General features: G+C 41.6%; 1 protein-coding gene across 1 annotated transcript in view; it reads left to right on the forward strand.

Moving 5' to 3' along the window:
- The first annotated feature begins 2,698 nt into the window (after window positions 1-2,698).
- The window catches only part of LOC119477265 (tyrosine-protein phosphatase non-receptor type 14-like), a 44,823-nt gene continuing 26,540 nt past the window's right edge, over window positions 2,699-20,981 (forward strand). The window contains exons 1-3 of the mRNA XM_037751255.1: window positions 2,699-3,069; window positions 15,195-15,597; window positions 19,542-19,717. Coding sequence (XP_037607183.1) covers window positions 15,424-15,597; window positions 19,542-19,717 — 350 coding nt within the window. The 5' untranslated portion in view covers window positions 2,699-3,069; window positions 15,195-15,423. The remainder of the gene's footprint in view (window positions 3,070-15,194; window positions 15,598-19,541; window positions 19,718-20,981) is intronic.

The raw sequence follows: 20,981 nt of genomic DNA on the forward strand, positions 1-20,981 counted from the left end.
TCAAAATATACTATATATTGTGTGAAATAATATATTGTGTGCCTTCTAAAGCCTATACATGTTGTAAAAATGTAAAGTCTATGCAAATAAATGACCCCACCGAGGCTGTAACTCATCCCCAGCCAAAAGGCAAAAAGGGGGGACATAAATATGTGAGGGGACCTCCTTTGTTCCACGTTTAGTCACCTCTGTGGCCCCTGGAAAACCATTAAACCAGGAGGACTTCTCCCAGGAGCCCAGCATTCCTCACATTCCTCCGGTCTGATGTCACAGTGGAGGGGGCGGAGCTCCGGAGGCATCTGGACACACAGTGATGCCTTCACGGTCCACACCAGGGCTGGGTTTTCTCAAATTTTGAAAAAAATATTTTAGTGGGGAAAATCAACATGGATACATAGAATAGAATAGAATAGAATAGAATAGAATAGAATAGAAAGCTTTATTGTCATTGTATTAAATACAACGAGATTCACAGTTTGCCACTTCTGGTCAGTGCTTTAAAACAAATACTGACAAGACTAAAAACATATAACAGGTAAAACACACAGTTATAAAGCAAATAAAACAGGTAAAGTAGATGTAATAAATAAATATAAAGAAAGTGTTACACTAGAGTATAAAATATAAAAATAGATGTAATGCAAACAGAGGTAATTATACTTGTAAAACAGGTAGGGTAGATGTAATAAATAAATAAATGTAAACAAAGGTAGTTGCACTTGAGGTGTATATTGCATCAACGATATTGCACAGACAAATGTATTTTACATTCAGTATATTAATATTGCACAGATTTATTGTTTGTTCAGTGTTCGTATGGCCCAGGGAAAGAAACTATTCGAGAGTCTGGAGGTGCGGGTTTTCATAGACCTGTAGCGCCTGCCAGAGGGCAGCAGGTCAAACAGGTGATGAGCTGGGTGGGAGGAGTCACATATTTTTCACTAGCTTTTTTTATTTTAAAGTTGCTTTCTTTTGACCAATAAGCAGCATGGAGTTATGTTTTGCTACTGTGTAATAGTGCAACAGAGGGAAAAAAATATATTAAATTCATAGTTTAGGTTTTGGGAAACACACTTACTCACTTGCTTGCTGAGAGTTAGATGAGAACATCAATACTACTCTCATTCATGTCTGTATACTAAATATGAAAAGCTAGCCTGGCTCTGTCAAAGGAAACAAAATCCACGTACCACCACCTGTAAAGTCCACTAATAAATACATAATTAAACCACAGTGTAAAAATGAAAGCAAATACTTCCCAAAATGTCAAACTATTACTTTAAGAAAGTTGCTGTGTAATTAATTTAACCACTTTCACCATCAGCTGTTCTCCTCTTGCACATCAAATCCCACGAGGGGCTCCAACCCTTTTGGCTTGTGATGTCGTAAAACAAAACTTTGCAATAACTTCTCATCGGTTGTGTAGCATGTGATTTTCCTTGTTTTAGTATATTTAAAAAAAATTGTAAAGGTAGGCTAAAAAAATAGGGATGCACGATATATATCGGGCCCGATAAATTATCGTCTGATAATGTGAAATTTATATAATTAAGTATTATTCCGATAATGAAATATAGCAGATAAATTATTGTCTAAAAAATTTAAAAGATAAAACAAAAATTACAAAAATTAAAACAAATTAAAAAAGTAGTTTATGCACACGTGAGGGTAAGACATCATTGTCTTACCCTCACGTGTGCATAAACTACTTTTTTTAAAATACAAAAAATCAAAAATGATCGGCCGGCAGAAGCAGGTAATTATCAGTTATCGGTATCAGCTGAAAAAAATCCATATTGTGCATCCCTAGCTAAAATTATTCAGTGACGGGTGCCCCGGTAGCTCACCTGGTAGAGCAGGTGCCCATGTACTAAGGCAGCGTTCCGGGTTCACATCTGACCTGCTTTGCTACATGTCATCCCCTCTCTCTCCTCCTGCTATGGCTATACTCACTCACTCACTCACTCACTCACTCATCTTCAACCGCTTATCCAGGGTGGGGCCACGGGGGCAACAGCTCCAGCAGGGGACCCCAAACTTCCCTTTCCCGGGCCACATTAACCAGCTCTGACGGGGGGATCCGAGGTGTTCCCAGGCCAGTGTGGAGATATAATCTCTCCACCTAGTCCTGGGTCTTCCCCTTGGCCTCCTCCCAGATGGTCGTGCCTGGAACACCTCCCTAGGGAGGCGCCCAGTGGGCATCCTCACCAGATGCCCGAACCACCTCAGCTGGCTCCTTTCAACGCAAAGGAGCAGCGTCTCTACTCCGAGTCCCTCACGGATGACTGAGCTTCTCACCCTATCTCTAAGGGAGACGCCAGCCACCCTCCTGAGAAAATCCATTTCGGCTGCTTGTACCCGCGATCTAGTTCTTTCGGTCACGGCTATACTATCACTATTATACTATATCAAATAAAGGCAAAAGCCCAAAAAATCTTTAAAAAAACAATAATTCACAATGAAACAAAGAAAAGTCTGAAAATACAATTACATAATTTGGTGCAGCAGAAATATGTATTTTCTACCTCACCATCCTTTAATCATCTCTTGACCTCTTGGGGTTTCTCTTGTGACCCTCTGTAAGGGCCCCGAACCATTGCTTTAAACACCTCCTTAAACTAAAAACACGAGATTTACAATATTTTCTGCTGCTTTTGAACGCAGCATGTGCTCCTCTCTCCCCCCTGTCCTGAACGCCTCCATTGGACTAGACTCACTAGAGGGACCACTACTATAAACATTACCAGAGTCCCTGCTCCAGAAGAAGACCCCGTCGGAGCTAAACCACGGTCGACTTGGACAACTTTTTCTAAATGTTTTAATCACTTTTGTGCTCTGTGGAAAAAACTAAAACACTTTTGGAGTTGAAGCAAAGACAAGGACTGAGTTTTTTTTGTTCTGAAAGTTGCGCTCGCATGATTCAAGAGTCTCTCGAGATTTTGTTTTCCTACATGGGAGTTTATCCAGAAGACCATATGGGGATTATGTGTTTGCTGTGAGGTTCAACGAACGTCGAGGATAAAAAGGAAAGAGGAGTTTTCTCCACGGAATGTAGCAAAAGGACTGAGGGTGAGTTGTTGCAAAAAAAAAAAGGAGAGTTTTTGCTACTATGTATGTTCTTGGTTGTTTCCAGTCCTCTCTAGTTTAGAGGAAAAACTCCTTTAGCTGTGTTAATGTAGGCCAAATGGCTGGGCCACGTAGGGCAGACAGGGGATCCCAAATATTCTCATGCTAAGCCCCCACCCTGTCCTCCTCCTCCTCCTCCTCCACATAAACATGCATTAAAATACAGACTGAGACCCCAATCCTCCTCTCCTCTTGGTGAGACTACTGTTGGGGTTTGGTGTGGAGAACTTGTAGGTAACTGGAAAACAGTGTGATGTTACACCTCTAACCAGAACAGCCCCAAACATTCACTTAATGAGTTATATTAATATACTAAATATGGAGCCCTCTGCAGGACCCCCCCCCCCCCCCCCCCCCATCCTTATAGGATCCAGTTTGGACATCTTTGGGGAGGCAAAATGGCACATGCACTTTGTTATTATACCTAGAAATGACAATTATACACTGAAAACAACCTAGTGGGTAATGCATGGAGTCATCCAGGTAGAAACAAGACACTGAGAGCTGCACATACATCCATCTCAAAGATAGATAGATAGATAGATGTATTTTATTGATCCCAAATTCTTGTGTTACAGCAGCAGGTTATCCAGGCAATCCACAGAGATAGTATCTATAGTATATACAATATGAAGAATATATTAGAATACACTATAAATATACCAGACTACTAGCATAATATAACAACAATAATAACATACTAGATACAATAGCAAAGTGTGCAGAACAGCCCCAAACTTTCAGTTAATGAGGTGAAGTTATATTAATATACAAAATATGGAGCCTTCTGCAGGACCCCCCCACCTTGACCTTATAGGATCCAGTTTGGGCATCCTTTGGGGAAGCAAAATGGGCACATGCACTTTGTTATTATACCTAAAAAATGACAATTGTACACTGAAAACAACCTGCATTAACAGAGTTGACTGTGATTTTTTTTTTTAGTGGGCAATGCATAGAGTCATCCAGGTAGAAACAAGACATAGAGACTGAGAGCTGCACATGCATCCATCTCAAAGATAGATAGATAGATGTACTTTATTGATCCCAAATTGGGAAATTCTTGTGTTACAGCAGCAGGTTATCCAGGCAATCCACAGAGATAGTATCTATAGTATACACAATATGAAGAATATATTAGAATACACTATAAATATACCAGACTACTAGCAAAATATAACAACAATAATAACATACTATATACAATAGCAAAGTGTGCAATGACATACTGTGGGGGCAGTGGGGACATTTGCGGTGTACAGCAGCAAAGGGGATAGTGCAAAAAACAAGATGCATCAACTAACACAGTTAAAAAAAGAGCTAAACAAAGTATTACAAAATCTGAACCATTTAGATAGAAGGAAGTATAAAATTAGTATATACAATATTGACAATAAACAGACTATTAACAAAATTGCACAAGTGGAAAACGATATTGCACAGTGAGAATGAAATGAAAGTGTGCAAGTTACAGTTTTGTTTTGAAATGTGGTAGTAAACCAATGTGATTGCAGTTTTTACATGATGGGTTAATAAATGAGCTTGCAGATGATGACATTATCATCATTTGTTTGCCCTGCTCACACCCTGTGTGTGTGTGTGTGCACCGTGCATGCATGTTTGTGTGAGAGAGTATGTAAAAGATGTGTTTGGACATGCACCTTGGACTACAACCATTACTGTAAAAAAAAGGGGAGAGTTCTGTAAAAAGGCAAATATAGCATAGCTGCAGGAGGCGTAGGCCGTACACACATACACATATACACATCTGGCTGTCTTTATAAGCTCAAAGGCATGCTGTGTAAATTATATGGTGCCAGAGCAAGTGGCTTGGGAGTACACACCACTTTTAAAACACTGGTGGAGGATTTAAAGGACCAAGAAGTCAGAGTTGTAGGTACCGCCTTCATTCATGCTCCGCATCACCTGCATGGTGAGGCTTTTTTAAGTCTTGACACACATGGCAGAGGGGTTACATATCTAATATATGTTTATTATGTTTATGTTGCCCTCCATGTCCTTGAAAACAAAAGGAAAAGTTCCTATGTGCTCCTGAAATGTTAACACCAAGTCCCAGAGGCTTGTTTTGTTTACATTCAGCACGGTACGATTATAATAGGTGTTTACTGCATAACGTAAAAGTAAAAGTGGCTATTGTTTGTGTAGCCAGTGGTCATTTGAGTGTAAAGGCCATTTGATTGCTATGTGGGGCGAACATACCTGTAATTTTGGTCAAGTGCTCGCGCTGTAGCACAGGACGAGAGGGAGGGAGAAAAAGCTATTGTTGTTATTGTCGTAGAAGTTTAACTGAAGGAGAAGAAATGAACAGGATAAAACAACAACATTTGTGGTTCTCTTGTTATTCTGCAGAGAATAGGCCGTGACCTTTGACCTCTTTCTTAATTTGAATGCATTCCTGATAGAATAACAATATCAAGTTGTTGTGATGCAAAGTATAGCTGTCTGAATTAATGAGAAACGGCAACATTTTTTTAGTGTTATAGATAGAAACCCTAATTCTGTCTATTTAACATGGTTTTGCAGGTTAGCAGATATGCTTTAATCTAGAGCTGCAACGATTAATTGATTAGTTTTCAACTATTAAATTAGTCACCAACTATTTTGATAATCGATAAATTGGTCTGATCATTTGTTAAGAAAAAGTCTTGAAATGATTAGTCCATTAATCACTTTATTTACACAAAGGAATTAATCAACAACAAATTTGATAATTAATTAACCATTAGAGTCATTTATCAAGCAAAAGAGCCAAAAACTAGGTGGTTCCAGCTTCTCAAAATGTGAGGATTTTCTGCTTTCATCTTTGTAAATTAAATATATTTAGGTTTCTGACTGTTGGTCGGACAAAACAAGCAACTTGAAGATGTAGCCTCTGGCTGTAGGAAATTGTGATCTGTCATAATTTTCTGACATTTTATAATCAACAAATGAATTGCTGTTATTATAAGTTACAAACCTAAATGCAATTATTTCTCTTTCTATTGAAACAAATAGTCATTAATATAAATAGAATATTAATCTGCGTTTTAGGAAGGCAGTAATTAAAAACATGTTTATAAAAAAAGTCTAATATAATATGTGATATTATTAAATACAATATTGTGCGAGCGTGGTTTATGTATGTGACTGTGGATCAGTAACGTGTGTGTGTGGTGAGTGTATTCAGACTCGCAGAGATGCTTTTGTCAGAGTTGTGTAAGCGCGGTGCTCTCTGGCAGCCCGGCAGACAACAACAGAGCAGAGAGCGTGCTGCGACCTGCCCAACTCTCCCACACTCCGCCACCCTCCAGGTGCTGCGGGCAAGCTGTCAATCACTGCTGGCCCCGCCCCCCCTCACCCTCCTCAGACCCCTCTCCGTCTGATCAGCAGAAAACACACATATTTATTAGGGTATTTTGTGAGGAAGTGTTTAGCCCACTTCTCTTTTCTCCTAACAGACACATTTTCCATTTGATGTCAAGTTTAAAATGTGTGAATTTTCCTTTCCTCGCAGCCATTATGTGTGTTGGATACGGCCGGATGTCAGCAGCAGTAGCAAAGTGTCGCTGCTTTCATAGGCCTGTAAACTCTATTGAGGTCCCTGTTAGTGTTGGTGTGCCTCCGCTGTGAGAAAACACTCGGTGGCTTTTTGGTGATTGAGCATGTGTGTGTGCGGAGTTGTGTTTGTGTGTATGGTGTGATGTGGTTCCCAGGAGGAGGGGGCATGGAAAATGTGAACAGCACCGTGGTTTGGCTGGAGCAGACGTGGTGGCCTACGGTTGATGGTCCTGTGTTTCTGTTGTTGAGGTAGAGAGCCACCGCTATCAGCCTCGCTGTCGCTCCCATCCGTCCTGACCAACTGTACCAACATGATAAGAGCCTGAGAAACACCGGTGTCACACCTCTTCTTCCCTTTCTGCCCCTTTCCCCATATCCTCACTTATCTTTACACTCACACATGTGTACACACACACACACACACAATGCACTCTTCCTCTCAATCATATCTCCCAACTCTCCCTGCCTCCTTGTCATCAATCCCCAGATTTCACTGCCACAGGATGAGTCGGCAGCGCTACGTCATTGTTGGGTTTGGAAAACCGGTCTCTGGTCAGTGTTAGGCTGCTCCCTCTTTGATCCTCCCCCTCTTCATGTTCCATTGACAGTGTTTAGATGGTTATGCCAGCCTGAAACACTGGGCATTCCCTATCTATTACTGTCAACTGTGGCGCAGGGCTGCAGCACATCAACACGTTTCTATTGTTTTCCTGCAGTTACTTTGGTTTTATGATATTTAGGTGTGATGTCAGACATTTACTATCAATAGCGTGGAGCTAGAAAATCATATTGTTTACCTTTTTATGGAGCACAAGTGGTTCAGTCCTCCAAAACTCATAGTCTGCAGCTGATAAGCAAAAGTATTATGTTTTCTAAAAGCAGCATCTTTTTAGGTTTTGGAGATTTTTTATGATTTTTGTCTTTGCACATACCATCATGTCTCCTCCAGTAACAGTAACTACAAAGCATTGAAGTTGAAAAATTTGTAAAAGAAAGTAGCCGTGTCTGCAATATATCCGGATGCATGACACGCACCTTGAGAGTTATTTGCAAAAATGTTTGAACTCCATCCTGCCCAGCACTCAGATACCTCTTATGGCACAGGATGGTACATGGAATTTGCAATACACAAGGCATGCACAAAGCCTTGATTCAGCATTTCAGGCTAAATTATCGCCTGTAAGTGGAAGATATGGTGGATGTTTTAACACCAATCCTAAATGCATGCCATTTCCAAATAGGACGTGATGTTGCATCGGCTGATGGTAGCAGTTATTCATAGAAGAATGAAATGTCCTTAAACTCAGCTGCTAAATGAACACAAAACAATGTTCTGCTCTCTGTTCGGGCTGTTCTCAAAGACATTCGTAGCTATACCTATGAAATGTAATGCACTGTGATTCGTATATATATATCCCACAAAATCAATTCATAGGTAATCCATGTAATTGTGACCTAGGAAGTATAAAGAGCGACAAATGCCGGGTAGGTAAGAGGTCACGGTGGATGGATGGGTCAGAAAACACCAGACTTTCGCCTAGGAGACCGGTGTTCATACTCCACGTGAAACCAGAAGACAGCGTTGATATATTAGTCCTGTAACTTCAGTACTTAAGTTACCACTTCCGTAGTTATTCTAACCCAAACCACGATCTTTTCCTAAACCTAACTATGTAGTTTTGTTGCTTAAAGCTAACCCAAGTTGTTTCCTGTGAAGACGGGTGTTTATTTTGAAAAGACTAGAGCATCAAGTGTTGCCAGACATTCGTAGGAAACTCACGAAAAAACGAGGAATAACCTTTTGTAAGATATCATACGAACCGTTGTACGAGGATATGTTGCTCTGTTATACATACAAGTTTTAAATTTCTGAATTTAGTTTTACTTTCAGCAACGCTTTTATGATTTCCACCTCCCAGTTGAACCCCTTGGTCTGTGCAGAAGTGTGTGTATGTGTGATGGAGATAGAGAGGGAGACTGAGAAGGAGAGAGCGTGTCAAGCTACAGACGAGGCTCCTTCACTGTCTGGATGTCACCTCTGTGCGAACACTCTGCTCTGTGTGTTTGTGACCGTCGCTGTGCTCTCATGTAGTAGAGAGAACGTGTGCATGTATGTGTGTGTGTGTGTCTGTCTTTGTCTCAAAAGATGGAGCTAGAGGAAGAGAGAGAGAGGAAAATAAAGAGAGTTGGAAAGTGAAGAAGCAGATGCGCTTGTTAGAAACACGCTGTCTGGCCGCCTGGCTCCACCATCTGTTTGCAGCTGCTAATGTTTGTGTGTGACAGACAGTATGTTCGTGTGTGCAGAGACTGTAGCAATTGAAGCAACCGTACAGTATATTGTGTAACATATATTTAAGTTCATTCCTTTAAGGTGAGGACATGTAAAGGCAAAGTCTACTGTGTTTTTAAAGCATTAAAGCACACACACACATATATGCTTCGCTCAGACAGAAACACACATGGTCTGAGTGTCAGATAACAGAGAGCCCTGGTGGTGTGTCCTCCTGGGAGAACAATTACTGTGTAGTGTGCGTGCATGCTCCTTTACTGTATGCTCTTTGTTATATAGCAAAAGATTACACAGTTTTGTGTTTTTACTGCCCAGTGAATTAGGCAGTGAGGTTCAGTCAGGTCAAGTCTGATCCAGGGTCAGCTCCCAGTAGCTTTGGCTGTGTGTGTCCAGGAATGTGTGCAGACTTCAGAGCTGTATTTCCCCCAAAACATCCCACTATACTGACTGAGCTTGTCTCAGCTCCTTGGTAAGCCAGTGGGGCAAAAGAGGATCAAAATCCAAAGAAGAATTTTTTTTTGGTAAACATCAGACCAAATGTGGTTGTTTTGGAGCAGACGTTGCTGTAATATAATAGTTCAAATTCTTGTGTTTTAGGTCTGCTTGGAGTAACAGATGGCTTAGTCACAAGATAGGACAATACATGGGAGTCTTCTGTGTGACTGCAGACACTATTAGTCAATTGATTTATTAATCAACAAGAAGTTTGATGGTGGATTTATCTGTAACTCATTCATCAAGCAAAAATGCCAAACATTCTCTGGTTCCTGCCTTTTAAATGTGAGAATTTGCATGTTTTTTCTCTGATTTAATGGTAAATGTTTGGGTTTTGGATGTGAAAAATAAATTTAATAATGTATCTTTAATTATTTGCCAACATTGTATGGACTAATTGATAAATCTAGAATGGCAACAATTTTGATAATTGATTTTTAAGTTATTTTTTTCAAGCAAATATGCCCCAAATGTACTGCTTTTATATTTATATTTATATTTGCTGAAATTTAAATATAAATAAGATAAATATTTTTGAGTTCTTGGACTTTTGTTTGGACAAAACAAGCAATTTGAAGACATCCTCTTGGGCTCAGGGAAATTCTGATGAACATTTATTATTTTTTCTTTTTACTATTAAGTGAGAAAATAATCTGCAGATTAATTGGTAACGAAAACGATTGTTAGTTGCAGCCCTGGCTCAATGGTTTCATCACAAAGATAGTCGAGAGATTATTCCAGAAATCCAGAAAAAGCAAAGCACTATTTGGGGAATATAATGTTTTTATATTGTCGGAACAAGCATCCTGAGCACACTGCCTGTAAATAATTCTTAATTTGAACTCCTACTACGTGACCCAGGCCTGGTTTAAGGCTCGTAGACCAAACTGTAAAAAGAGTCCGCTGGAGGAAGAGGAGTTACGAGCTGTGAAGCACTTAACCCCTTTGTTTTGCTACAGCGCTCATGTGTAATAGGAGGGGAGGAGGAAGGGGGTGGTGTTGGTATTTCAGACAGACAAGCAACAGAGATCAGATTGATTGAGTTACACACGCTACACTTGCGTCCTCGGCTCTTGGCGGCCTGCGTCTAATGGTCTTAGCAGTAGGCGACAAAGTGCTGTTTTGTTCCCGCTATTGTGTGGATGTGAATGGAGCAAAGTGACAGACGGGCTGCCGAGAGAGAGACGGAGCACCCACAGCAGCACCCAGACCAGCAGCACCTCTGTTACTCTGCAGATGCTTGGCAATACTATTTACAACTCGTCTTTGTGTCAATAATGTAAAAGTAATTATTTAAGTAAACATTTTAAGTTGTTTTTTTTGTGGTGTTTGACCTGCAGTCTGGTTGTAGTTATTTTTAGTGTAATGCTGCCCGGCTGGCTGTGGTGTTTGTAACAACTTGTTTTGATTTGGTTATTATTCTCAGGTGGGTCCTGTTTTGCTGAGTCCACACCTGAGTGAGTAGTGAGTAAAACATCACACCCTGAGGGGGGAAACCTGTGTCAACATTGTTTTTTAAACTGATTTTATATCCGTCTTTTGTCAGCTGTTAACACATTACATCAACTGAGTGTGCTCCCATTAGTCACTGTTGTTACTACACTTGTCAAGCTCTCCGTTCCCGCACGGCACGGCCCGGCACGGCATGGTACGGCACGACACACAGTTTACAATAATAACGGGAGAAGAGTTACCAATTGAAATTCTTCGTAATTTTTGAAACAATGAAACAATCTTTTTATCTCACACAGAGGTAGACAAAAGCAGGCTCCTCATTCCTAGCTGGTGACAACTGTTGCTGGATTCTATAACTGTAGATGGCTATATAAAACATTTGCTCCATGAATTGGTTGAAAAGGTCATCTCTCTGAATTTTTTTGGGTTTCCAACTGACTCTTTTCAAAACGAGAAACTTGTAAAAGGGTCTTTAATATTCATTTGATGGCTACATACATGAACGTTGTGCAACGTTGGCTGAGGGTTGCTGGAGTTTAAACTTCCTTAAGTCCAATAAAGAGATGCACAGAGCTGCTAACGTCAGCGTAGCATCCAGAAGCAGCTTCCACACAGTGGGGAAATGGTTGACAATGGAAAACAGAAAAGGTTGGTGGCTAGAAATTAACACACAAATTGCATGGTTAAGGTTAGGCATTGACCTCGAATAGTTAAGGTTAGTATAGGTCGTCGGGCAGCGAGCTTCGTGCGAGTTTTTGCAAGTTTTTGCACATTTTCACAATTTGCGGGTTACCTTCTAGACATGACCAAAGAAAAGACCACCACTCAAACTCTCTAAATGCAATATGCTACTACAAAACATTGCACACCGCTTCCTGTGCATGTGCAAGGCCCATTGAAGGAGGCTGGGACACGGGTGGACACGGGTCTTGGGGTATGTGGTATAACACATTCACATTGTAACTGAAGCTGCGGTCGTGTGTTGCGATTGGCTCAATTTCGGCGAGTGCAGACAAGATTTTACTGCGCATGTGTTGTACCCCAAAGATATGACGTGTTGATGACGTGTGACCCAGCCTCTTTCAATAGGCCTTGTGCATGTGCAGGAATCTAAAGTTTGACCGGCCTGCCCTGCTGTTACAGTTGATAAGCAATGATTGGACAATTGCTGCTTGGGGGAGGGGTTTAGCCAATCAGTCAGCATGCTAGAAACTACTGTCTCTGATGATTGACTTCTCTTTGTGTCAAACAAAGACATTTCAGATCACCAACTACATCAATTACAACATGCTGGAAATAATCAATCAACCATCTTTGTTTAAATTGATCACATTGACATTTTGTGACGTCTAGCTGACGGAGCACACGACACTGTTTTGCTTTTGCATATGGAAGCACACACAACTTTATTAATGTAGTGCTCAGTTAAAAGTATGCAGGTCTTAGACTTATCTTTTCTAATTTACTCCTGCACACTACATATCTTCTATCTTGATTGATTTATAAAAAACAAACAAACCCGTTATCACACAATGCGTCTGCAAACAGTGCTGAAGAAATGATATACTTGTGGTAATGTGGTTTAAGCACACACAGAAAAAAAAACTTTTTTATTTTCACCTTTATGCCCCTGACCACACCAGTCTGGAGGGGATAAAGAAGAAACACAACAAAAGATGGGAATGGTTCCATATATATATGTATATTTAGCCACAGCTTGCTATCCTGAAAAAGAAAAACAACCCTCTTCCCTCAGTTTTCCCTCTCGTTTTTCTCCATGCCACAAAATTACAATGTGCAAAATTCATAAACGTATACGCTGTTTTTGCACGCTGGAAATAAACACGACGGTCGGGAGAGAATGTTGCTGCCGCGCTGTAGCGGCGTTGAAGCAGCGTTTTTTGTGTCGAGGAGTGGGTTCGGTCCCCGGCTATTGTCTGTCTGTCTGTCTGTCTGGCTATGCTCAACCACACACTTCCAACCACGCCACTGATTACTAGTTTAGAGTTGCACTAACTGCTGTCTGCTCCTCTGGCTAACCTCTGTCGAACCTGGTGTGTGTGTGTGTGTGTGTGTGTGTGTGTGATCCCGTGTGTTTGCGGTGTGCTCTGTTCATGCATGTCTATGTTTGTACACTACACACAGTGAAAGTATGTGTCTTTATTTGTGTCTTTGTGTGTTTATCTGTAGGCTTGTTGACAGGGATTTCGCGGGGCCCGTGTGCTTGGGAACATATCTTGAGGTGTTTTGGGGAAGTTTTACCGCCAACCTGTGATGTCACTTCCCCTAAGCTTGAGCTAGAGGGGGAGGGTCTGTGGTTCGGGGTCAGGTGGCGGCTGGGGTCACATATCCTAAAGGTGGTTTTACTCACCCATTGTAGCCCGATTATTCACTTGCTGCGGCTTTCTCGCTCGGTGTGTGTGTGTGTGTGTGTGTGTGTGTGTGTGTGTGTGTGTGTGTGTTGGCATGAACGCCCAGTAAAAAAACACAAGATGATGCCACTTTACAGTGAGCCGTCTCCAATGGATTCACGAGTAAGGAATGCGTTACGGCTTCCAAAGGGGCACGGCTGTTACAAAAGACGAGTGTGATTCAGATCGTACCAAACAACACAGCAGTTTGCAGCTCTTTTCATTCAAGACTCGCTCACTTGTGTCTTTTCTCTCCCGCTCACTCAGCCTCGTCACACACACACACACATACACACACACACAATCGCATGCACACACACTTTCTTTCCTTGTGGTGCATACTTGTGTCAGGTGTGCTCTGTTTTTCCAGTCAGGGTAGAGAGGAATCTGGGCCGGGGTCCAAGCTGACTATCAACAGCACATTGCCAGAGCCCGGGACAAGAAGCAACACATCCACTCCATCTTTTACTCCTCCTCCTTCTCCCTCTCTACTCCTCCCCCCTCCTTTTTCATCCTCTCCTGATCACTGGAGCATTGTCGTGCTGTATTTTGGTCTTTTCATTCTTCCATTTGTCTGGGTTTTCTCTCTCCATTTTCTTCATTTTTGATGCATTTTCCTGTTTTGTGTCTCCGTTTTCATGCGCTTTCCTGAAGTTTTTGGTAACGGGTCGCCAGTTTTGTCAGTGACTTTTTCTCAGTGTTTTTGTTTTTGGAGAAGAGGTTTTTTTTCTTCCTTGATTAGGAGGTGTGGAGATGTTTTGTGGTTTTGTGGTTTTGTGGTGTAGTTCCTGTCTAACAAGGTTACAAAGTGGCCACCACCCTTGAAATGACACTACTTTTAGCAATTTGAATTAATTCCCGTTGACAACATCAGCATTATCCCTTGGTGGGCTCATGTTTTAACCTGCGGCAAAAGGTTTTTTAGGTTTGCCTCTCAGTGTTGCGTACAGTATATACATTATACTACCGGTGTGACTATATAAATATAGTAAATATACTTTATGTGTGCTTTACTTCAAAGCTCTGTCTTCATCACAGACATGAAAGCTAAGACGACAAACCCAGAGATGTGTTCAAAGTGTTCCCCAAAGACCTGTCTCAACCTTAAAACCACAGTGTGTGTGTGTGTGTGTTGGCTTCCTCATAATAGTGCACTTTTGTTGCAGTAATTAACAGTTTTACGAGTTTCTTATTGACAACATGAATTGACATTTTCTGTTTTGTGGCAAGCATCTGTGCCACCACTGCACCGCATGTGTGTGATCTTACACACTACTACACTGTACGCTTCAATGTCTGGCGCTGTGCTGCTGTTGGGCAGAGAGAGAGAGGGGAGAGGGGAGATAAAAAGGAAAGGAAAGGCCTCCCACACAGGCAGATATGAGACTTTAGAAGCTCCATTAGTTCCTCAAAGCCAGCTGCCGGGTTCAGATGGATGTCTGCGCTCGGCTGTTTGATGTCCATTCATCCATAGCCTTACATCTCTGCCTCTGTCTCCCGGCTTTGCCCGACGCTGGGCCTCATGGGGCTGGAGAGAGCGCAGCTGCCATAACTATAGGATAAAGCTGTCTGCTACCGTGCGATTCTTGCCTCTGCTGACATCGTAGCACCGCCGTTACCGCTGGTGATTCTGCTAGCCTCGTCTGCTTTTTGTTTCGGTTTGTGTATGGGAGGCAGGCAGGTTGATAATATTGGGAAATATAATGTAGGAAGGTTTGATATGAAGAATGTTTGCTGATTACAGCACCAAGTATTTTTTCGCATTCCTGTGGGCTCAATAGTTTGAAAAGAATTCCCAAAACTATCGTGATTATCTTTCGTTATTGACTAATCCATCTCTTTTTCATCTCTCCCTGCAGCACCCGTTCATCCTCCTCCTCCTCATCGTCCTCCTCCTCCTCTCCGGAAATCTTTGGGAATGGGCCAGCGCCTTGCCAGGGTGCATCTTTCCATCCGGTGGCGTGGCTGGCGTCGTGCGAGAGTGAGGAGGGCAGCGGCCAGGTCATAGAGCCCGCCCACCCCTCTCTCCGCTCGCTTGCTCCCAAGTGACTTTTGACCTTTGACTCAGCCAGCGACCTCCAGCCAGCCATGCCCTTCCGGCTGAAGCTGCGGCGCACGCGGCGCTACAACGTCCTGAGCAAGAACTACTTTGTGACACGGATTCGCCTGCTGGACAGCAATGTTATTGAATGCACTCTGTCAGTGGAGAGTACGGGACAGGAATGTTTGGAGGCGGTGGCCCAAAGGCTGGAACTACGGGAGGTGAGGAGGAGTTTTTTGTTTATTATATGACCCACGTACAGTACATGCTCATATTAGACTGATATGTCAGCTGGTATTTGGATCATTTGTACCTAATCTAAGCAAAAGCAATTTGATTGTCAGTTTCTGTAATCATCTCTTTATTCAGACACATAAAGGCAAGATAAGGAACTGCTACCCTCACAGATGTACAGTGCGTATCAAAGTTTTAATGAAGAGTTTTAGTGTCAAAGTTTCAGCAACCCGACCCGCCAGATGGTTTGTTACACAGAACCGTCTGAGAAGCCGTCATTGAAAACTGTTTTGAAAAGGGGCAGGCACTTTCAAAAAAATACTTGGCAGGTGATTGGATGAACCACCTGTCAATCAAACTCTTGCCAAAGCCAGTCGGGAGAAAAGTGAAAACATCTTCTCCATAGAGAAAAGCCTTCAGTGCAGTTCTTTGCTCTTCTTTCAATGAAGAAATGCCTGCCTGACACGATTGATTTTTGTGTGATGTATGATCCCGTAATTCTCGCGTGGTCATGTGACATCGCGATAATCTAGCTGCCGTGCAAAGTTACTGTTTCAGGGGTTATCACCGTACCAGGAAACATAATCTTGAGGGACACATTGACATTTTGAGGGCATACAAATGATCTAATTGTCAAGGTATTGAATGTTGATATAAAATATCAGCTGTTGTCAGCTGCAAGACATGTTATTAATAAATATATTACATATTATAATTATGAATAAATATTACTATTATTAGGCGCGACCTTGCGATTTTGATCAAATTTAGATTAATTGTGCAGCGCTAATGAAAATTCAATATTGCCATAAACAGTCATGCTTTTTGATGTACAACATTGTCCACAATGCCGTAATCATATTAGACATATTAAGGGGCAAAATCATTGATAATAAATAAATTAAATTCACACAGTATTTATTGTCAAAACACCCACCCTGTAGTTATCACCCATATCAATCATGCACGGATAAAAAGAAATAAAACATTGACTCTCACACTTTCACACAGTTATGAATGCATTGCCAGATTGTGTGTGTGTTTGTGTGTGTGTGTGTGATGGCCACGCGTCTCTCCCCACACCCTGTGTGTGTCTCCCTGCCCTCTGCTGTCTCTCTCCTGCAGGGTCCTTGTCTGTCTCTAACGAAGCGTGGTTACCTCTGTCCTCTTTTCTCTGCAGAAGAAAGAGATACATGCTCATCCCCCTGTCCCACTCCCCCCCCCCTCCTGTCCATGCTTTCTCTCTCTCTCATCCCTTTCTTTCTGTTCCCTAATGTTCTTTACATTTCTTTCATCAAGGCTTAACCACCACCATGCTCTGTACTCACACAGGTACTGTATGTAGCTTTGCCTGGGGGGCTTATTGTTTGTAGATGGAGTTGTTTTGCGTGTGAATAGAGCAGTTTGTTCACAGATCGTAGAAACAATGTGTCTGTTTGGTTGACGACTGATTGAGTTTGATGAATACGTGAGTTTCGACTGTGCGTCTGCGCCAGCTGGAGTTGCTGACAAAGTGAGAGCGAGGGGCGGTGTACTAGAGCGTACTCGCATAGTGTCGTGGTATTTGCCAGGTGTCAGTGATGTTATAAATAAAGGTGGTGTGACGCCTCAGCTTCAGCCGCCGTCTGCCCCCATACATGCACGCCAGCTCAGGACTCTGTGTGTATGTGTGTGTCCATCTGAATTTCATCTTTATTGCTGTACCTGATAGGGCTGCACGATTATGGCCAAAACGATAATCACGATTATTTTGATCAATATTGATATCACGATTACAAATTAGGGCTGCACAATGTTGGAAAAAACGGACATTGCAATATTTTTTTTCTGCTATATATATTGCAATATAAGAAAATACAGGAATATTCACCCTACCCCTTTTGCTAGCTACATTTTAAAGTTAAATGCTTCAACCTGCTGCACTTTGAGAGCAAAATTAGCAACAATAAGAGGCTAGATAAACATTTTTTGCTCTTGTATAGATAATATCTATCCCCAAAAGTGAAGCCAAAACATCTCGATCACCAGCTGGTGGCTGGCTGTTAGTTTAGGAAGCGCTTGATTTGATATGCAGCAGTTTTCTATGAGCAGAACGTGCAGTTTAAACGTAAATATCGCAGGCGATCATGTTCATTTAATTGTGGGAAGCCAAAATTGTAATGGCGATTAATATTCGATTAATTGTGCAGCCCTAGTACCTGAGTGTGGGTCTGTTTGCATGTGAGGAAGGAGTGTTTGGGAGTGTGTGTGTGTGTGCTCTTGCAGCTGCAGCTTTACAACTTTCATTACAGTAGAGTCAAAGCATGCGGACTAAACAGGTGTGCTTACCTCTTCGTGATATGACACGCACACACCCATGAAACGTCATTTGTGTTATTCTAAATTACATGGTTAACCATTAGTAATATGGGGGCTAAATCTTTTTAAAAGAAGATGAAGAAAAATAGATTTGACAAACTTAGTGAGATCTTTATTTAGGAGACAAACTCTCAGGGGTCCGTTTCACAAAAGCCGGTTTGTGAGCGCTGCTTACACGCAGATCACAATAGGCAGCAGTGTCATGTGTCACAAATGACGGTCTCTCCCAAGTTGCAGGTAAATTTGCGAGTCTTGCAGGGTTCTGGCATGCTCATGCATGGGTAACAAGTTAGGGCTGCACAATATGAGGAAAATATATGCAACAACGTTGAATGTCGCGATATATTACTGACAATAAATACACAAAAAGTGTACTCAGTTCTGACTTTCTGCTTTCAGTATACTGCCAAAATACAACAAATTTCTTGTTGAATTAAAGAAAATTAGAGGAAATGATATCCAGCATTGTTTTATAGAACATTGAACACAAAAGGTAACGAAAATAATGATTTAACGGCATTTTAAAGTGCCGTTTTCTACGAGTCTGAGTGCAGTCAAAAAATCCCTGAGCGCAATATTGCAGTCTTTTGCGATGTGTTTATCGCGCAAGTTGCCATCGCGATGATGATAAAAAAAATTATATATTATGCAGCCCTATTGCAAGTATGGTGTTTGTTTTGATGAGTGAAACGTGTCAAAATGAATGTGAAGGGGAAACGATCTTGTGTTGCACATCGCCACCGCCGGGTGGTGAAACCTGCCCCAGATCCATAGAAAAGGGCTTCAATAGGATTTATAGCCTGCATCTAGAAACCTCAAATGTCATATTTTAGTTAATTAGTTTAATATTCTTAGCCCAAGTTGAGGTATACCTGCTGATTCTTGCTGCTTTAACTAGTTACAGCACTTCTGATCTCATCTGCTTAACCGCTCGCTCTTGTTTAAGCCAGTGTTGTAATCAACACAGCATGTTTTAGATCAACTGTTTCACTTGAAAAAGGCCTGTGTTGTTATCCATGAATGTTGTTTCTTCTGTTTATTCAGCTGAAGTGTGTTTCAAACAGCATATGAATCTCTAGATGAAATGATAAGCAAGAGACTTAGTTTTCATTTTGATTTAGTGAGATAGGATCGTTGCCTGTTTCCTTTCTCCCAGGGTAATCTCACCGGCAATGGGTCCAGTGTAATATTTATGTTTAATAGAGTTACGCTGCTGACGTCAAAGGTTTGATCAGATTTGAAGGAGAAATATGTGCTTGTTGTATTGCAGCTGCTTGTTAATCTCTTCTCTGCTCTGCTCAATTGTCCCCAATGTATTTCTCAACTAATTTCCCATTTCACTCCTCAATCTATTATCTCTCATCTCTACAAACCCCTATTTCCCATCCCAATACTTTGTGTTTCCGCTTTTTTATTTCTCTCCATCCATCTTACGCAACTCATCTTTTCTTTGCTTCCTCCACTCTCTTCCTTTCCTCTCCTTCTTGTCCTGTTTCTTTTTCCGTCATCTCCATCTCTTGACCTTGTTGCACCACACTGACCTCTTACCTCCGTCTCTCTCCCCCGGCTCCAGACCCATTACTTTGGGCTGTGGTTCCAAGGAAAGACCCAGGCCCCGGCCCATCGCTGGGTGGAGCTGGAGAAACCCCTCAAGAAGCAGCTGGACAAGTTTGGCAATGAGCCACTGCTCTTCTTCGGAGTCATGTTCTACGTGCCCAGCGTTTCCCGGCTGGAGCAAGAAGCCACCAGGTAAAGAGTCTCCAAACACCACTTCAGTTTGTTCAGCTGTCAGACACTCACATGTTGTTTTATATATTTAATATTCAGTCACAGCAGCGACAACCTTTTCTACCAGTGTCTTCTCATTTATGTAGTGGCTTTTTCCTGGTAGATGCATATTATTTACTTTAATTTGTGTAAAGAATCTGCCAGTTTGAAAAATGTTGAATAATGTAAATGAACCCTTGCATGTTCCATGTAGCCACGGCCAATATGCTGTGCATATTATCGTTGAGCAAAGAGGTATAGCGGGGTTAGGAACACTACTTGAAATGTAAAGGCTTTGTCAGAAATCGCATGCTATGCACTACATTCAACATGCTTTTGTGTGAATAAACAGTAGCATGAATCTTTTCGGATGCACTGAGCCTCCTTGCCGGTTGGAAACGCATAACCATGGTAACCCGTGCCAACCTCATATGACCAAAATGACAATTTGTGATAATCAAAGTCTGAATTAATTAAAAAAAAATACATTACACCTAACAAAGTGAAATATACTTACAGATAAATTGAAGCGTTATTGACGTTACAGAGCTGTCCGTCAACGTCTGTTATGAAAGTTGCCGTCACTACCGCATTGCATTGTGGGATATTTATGCCGCCGTAGTGTCCAGCATTTATATACTGTTGAATTTCACTGGAAATAATATCCAATTTGCGTACTATTGGTTTCATACATACTAAAAAATCTCACCATCTGTTTTACCGTACTAAATAACATGTTAGTATGGAATTACGGACGCAACCCATGTGTCTGTGAGGAGAAATGTTCAAGTAAACAAAAAAGGATGTCAGTACCAGATAGGTTGCCATGGTAACAGTGTCATACTGACAATGATTGATGACATGGGAAGAAAATTGATTTGTGTTTGATCTTTGGATACACCTGGTCACATTTACTGTGGTTCCAGACCCTATGAATCGATTTGTTCATCATGTGTCCACCGATGTCTGTTTTCAGACGACCAATCGGAGCTAAGCAGGCGGGATTATGAATGGGGCTGTCATCTCCCTACTTAGCTAGCTCGCTGGTTACATTCATGAAAAATAGTAACAGGAAAATGACGACAAACGTGGATGAGATTGACAACCACAAGATGGATGTCATTTCAGTCTGATTATCAGCAGCAGTGTGTGTGTGAGGGAAAGAGTGTGAATTATCATGTTGGCTAGCTGTGAAAAGGGCATCCAGGGGTCAGTGTGTAATGGACAGTCTGCCGTCTCAGATTCC

Source organism: Sebastes umbrosus, chromosome 18 (assembly GCF_015220745.1).
Source record: "Sebastes umbrosus isolate fSebUmb1 chromosome 18, fSebUmb1.pri, whole genome shotgun sequence".
Taxonomy (NCBI): domain Eukaryota; kingdom Metazoa; phylum Chordata; class Actinopteri; order Perciformes; family Sebastidae; genus Sebastes; species Sebastes umbrosus.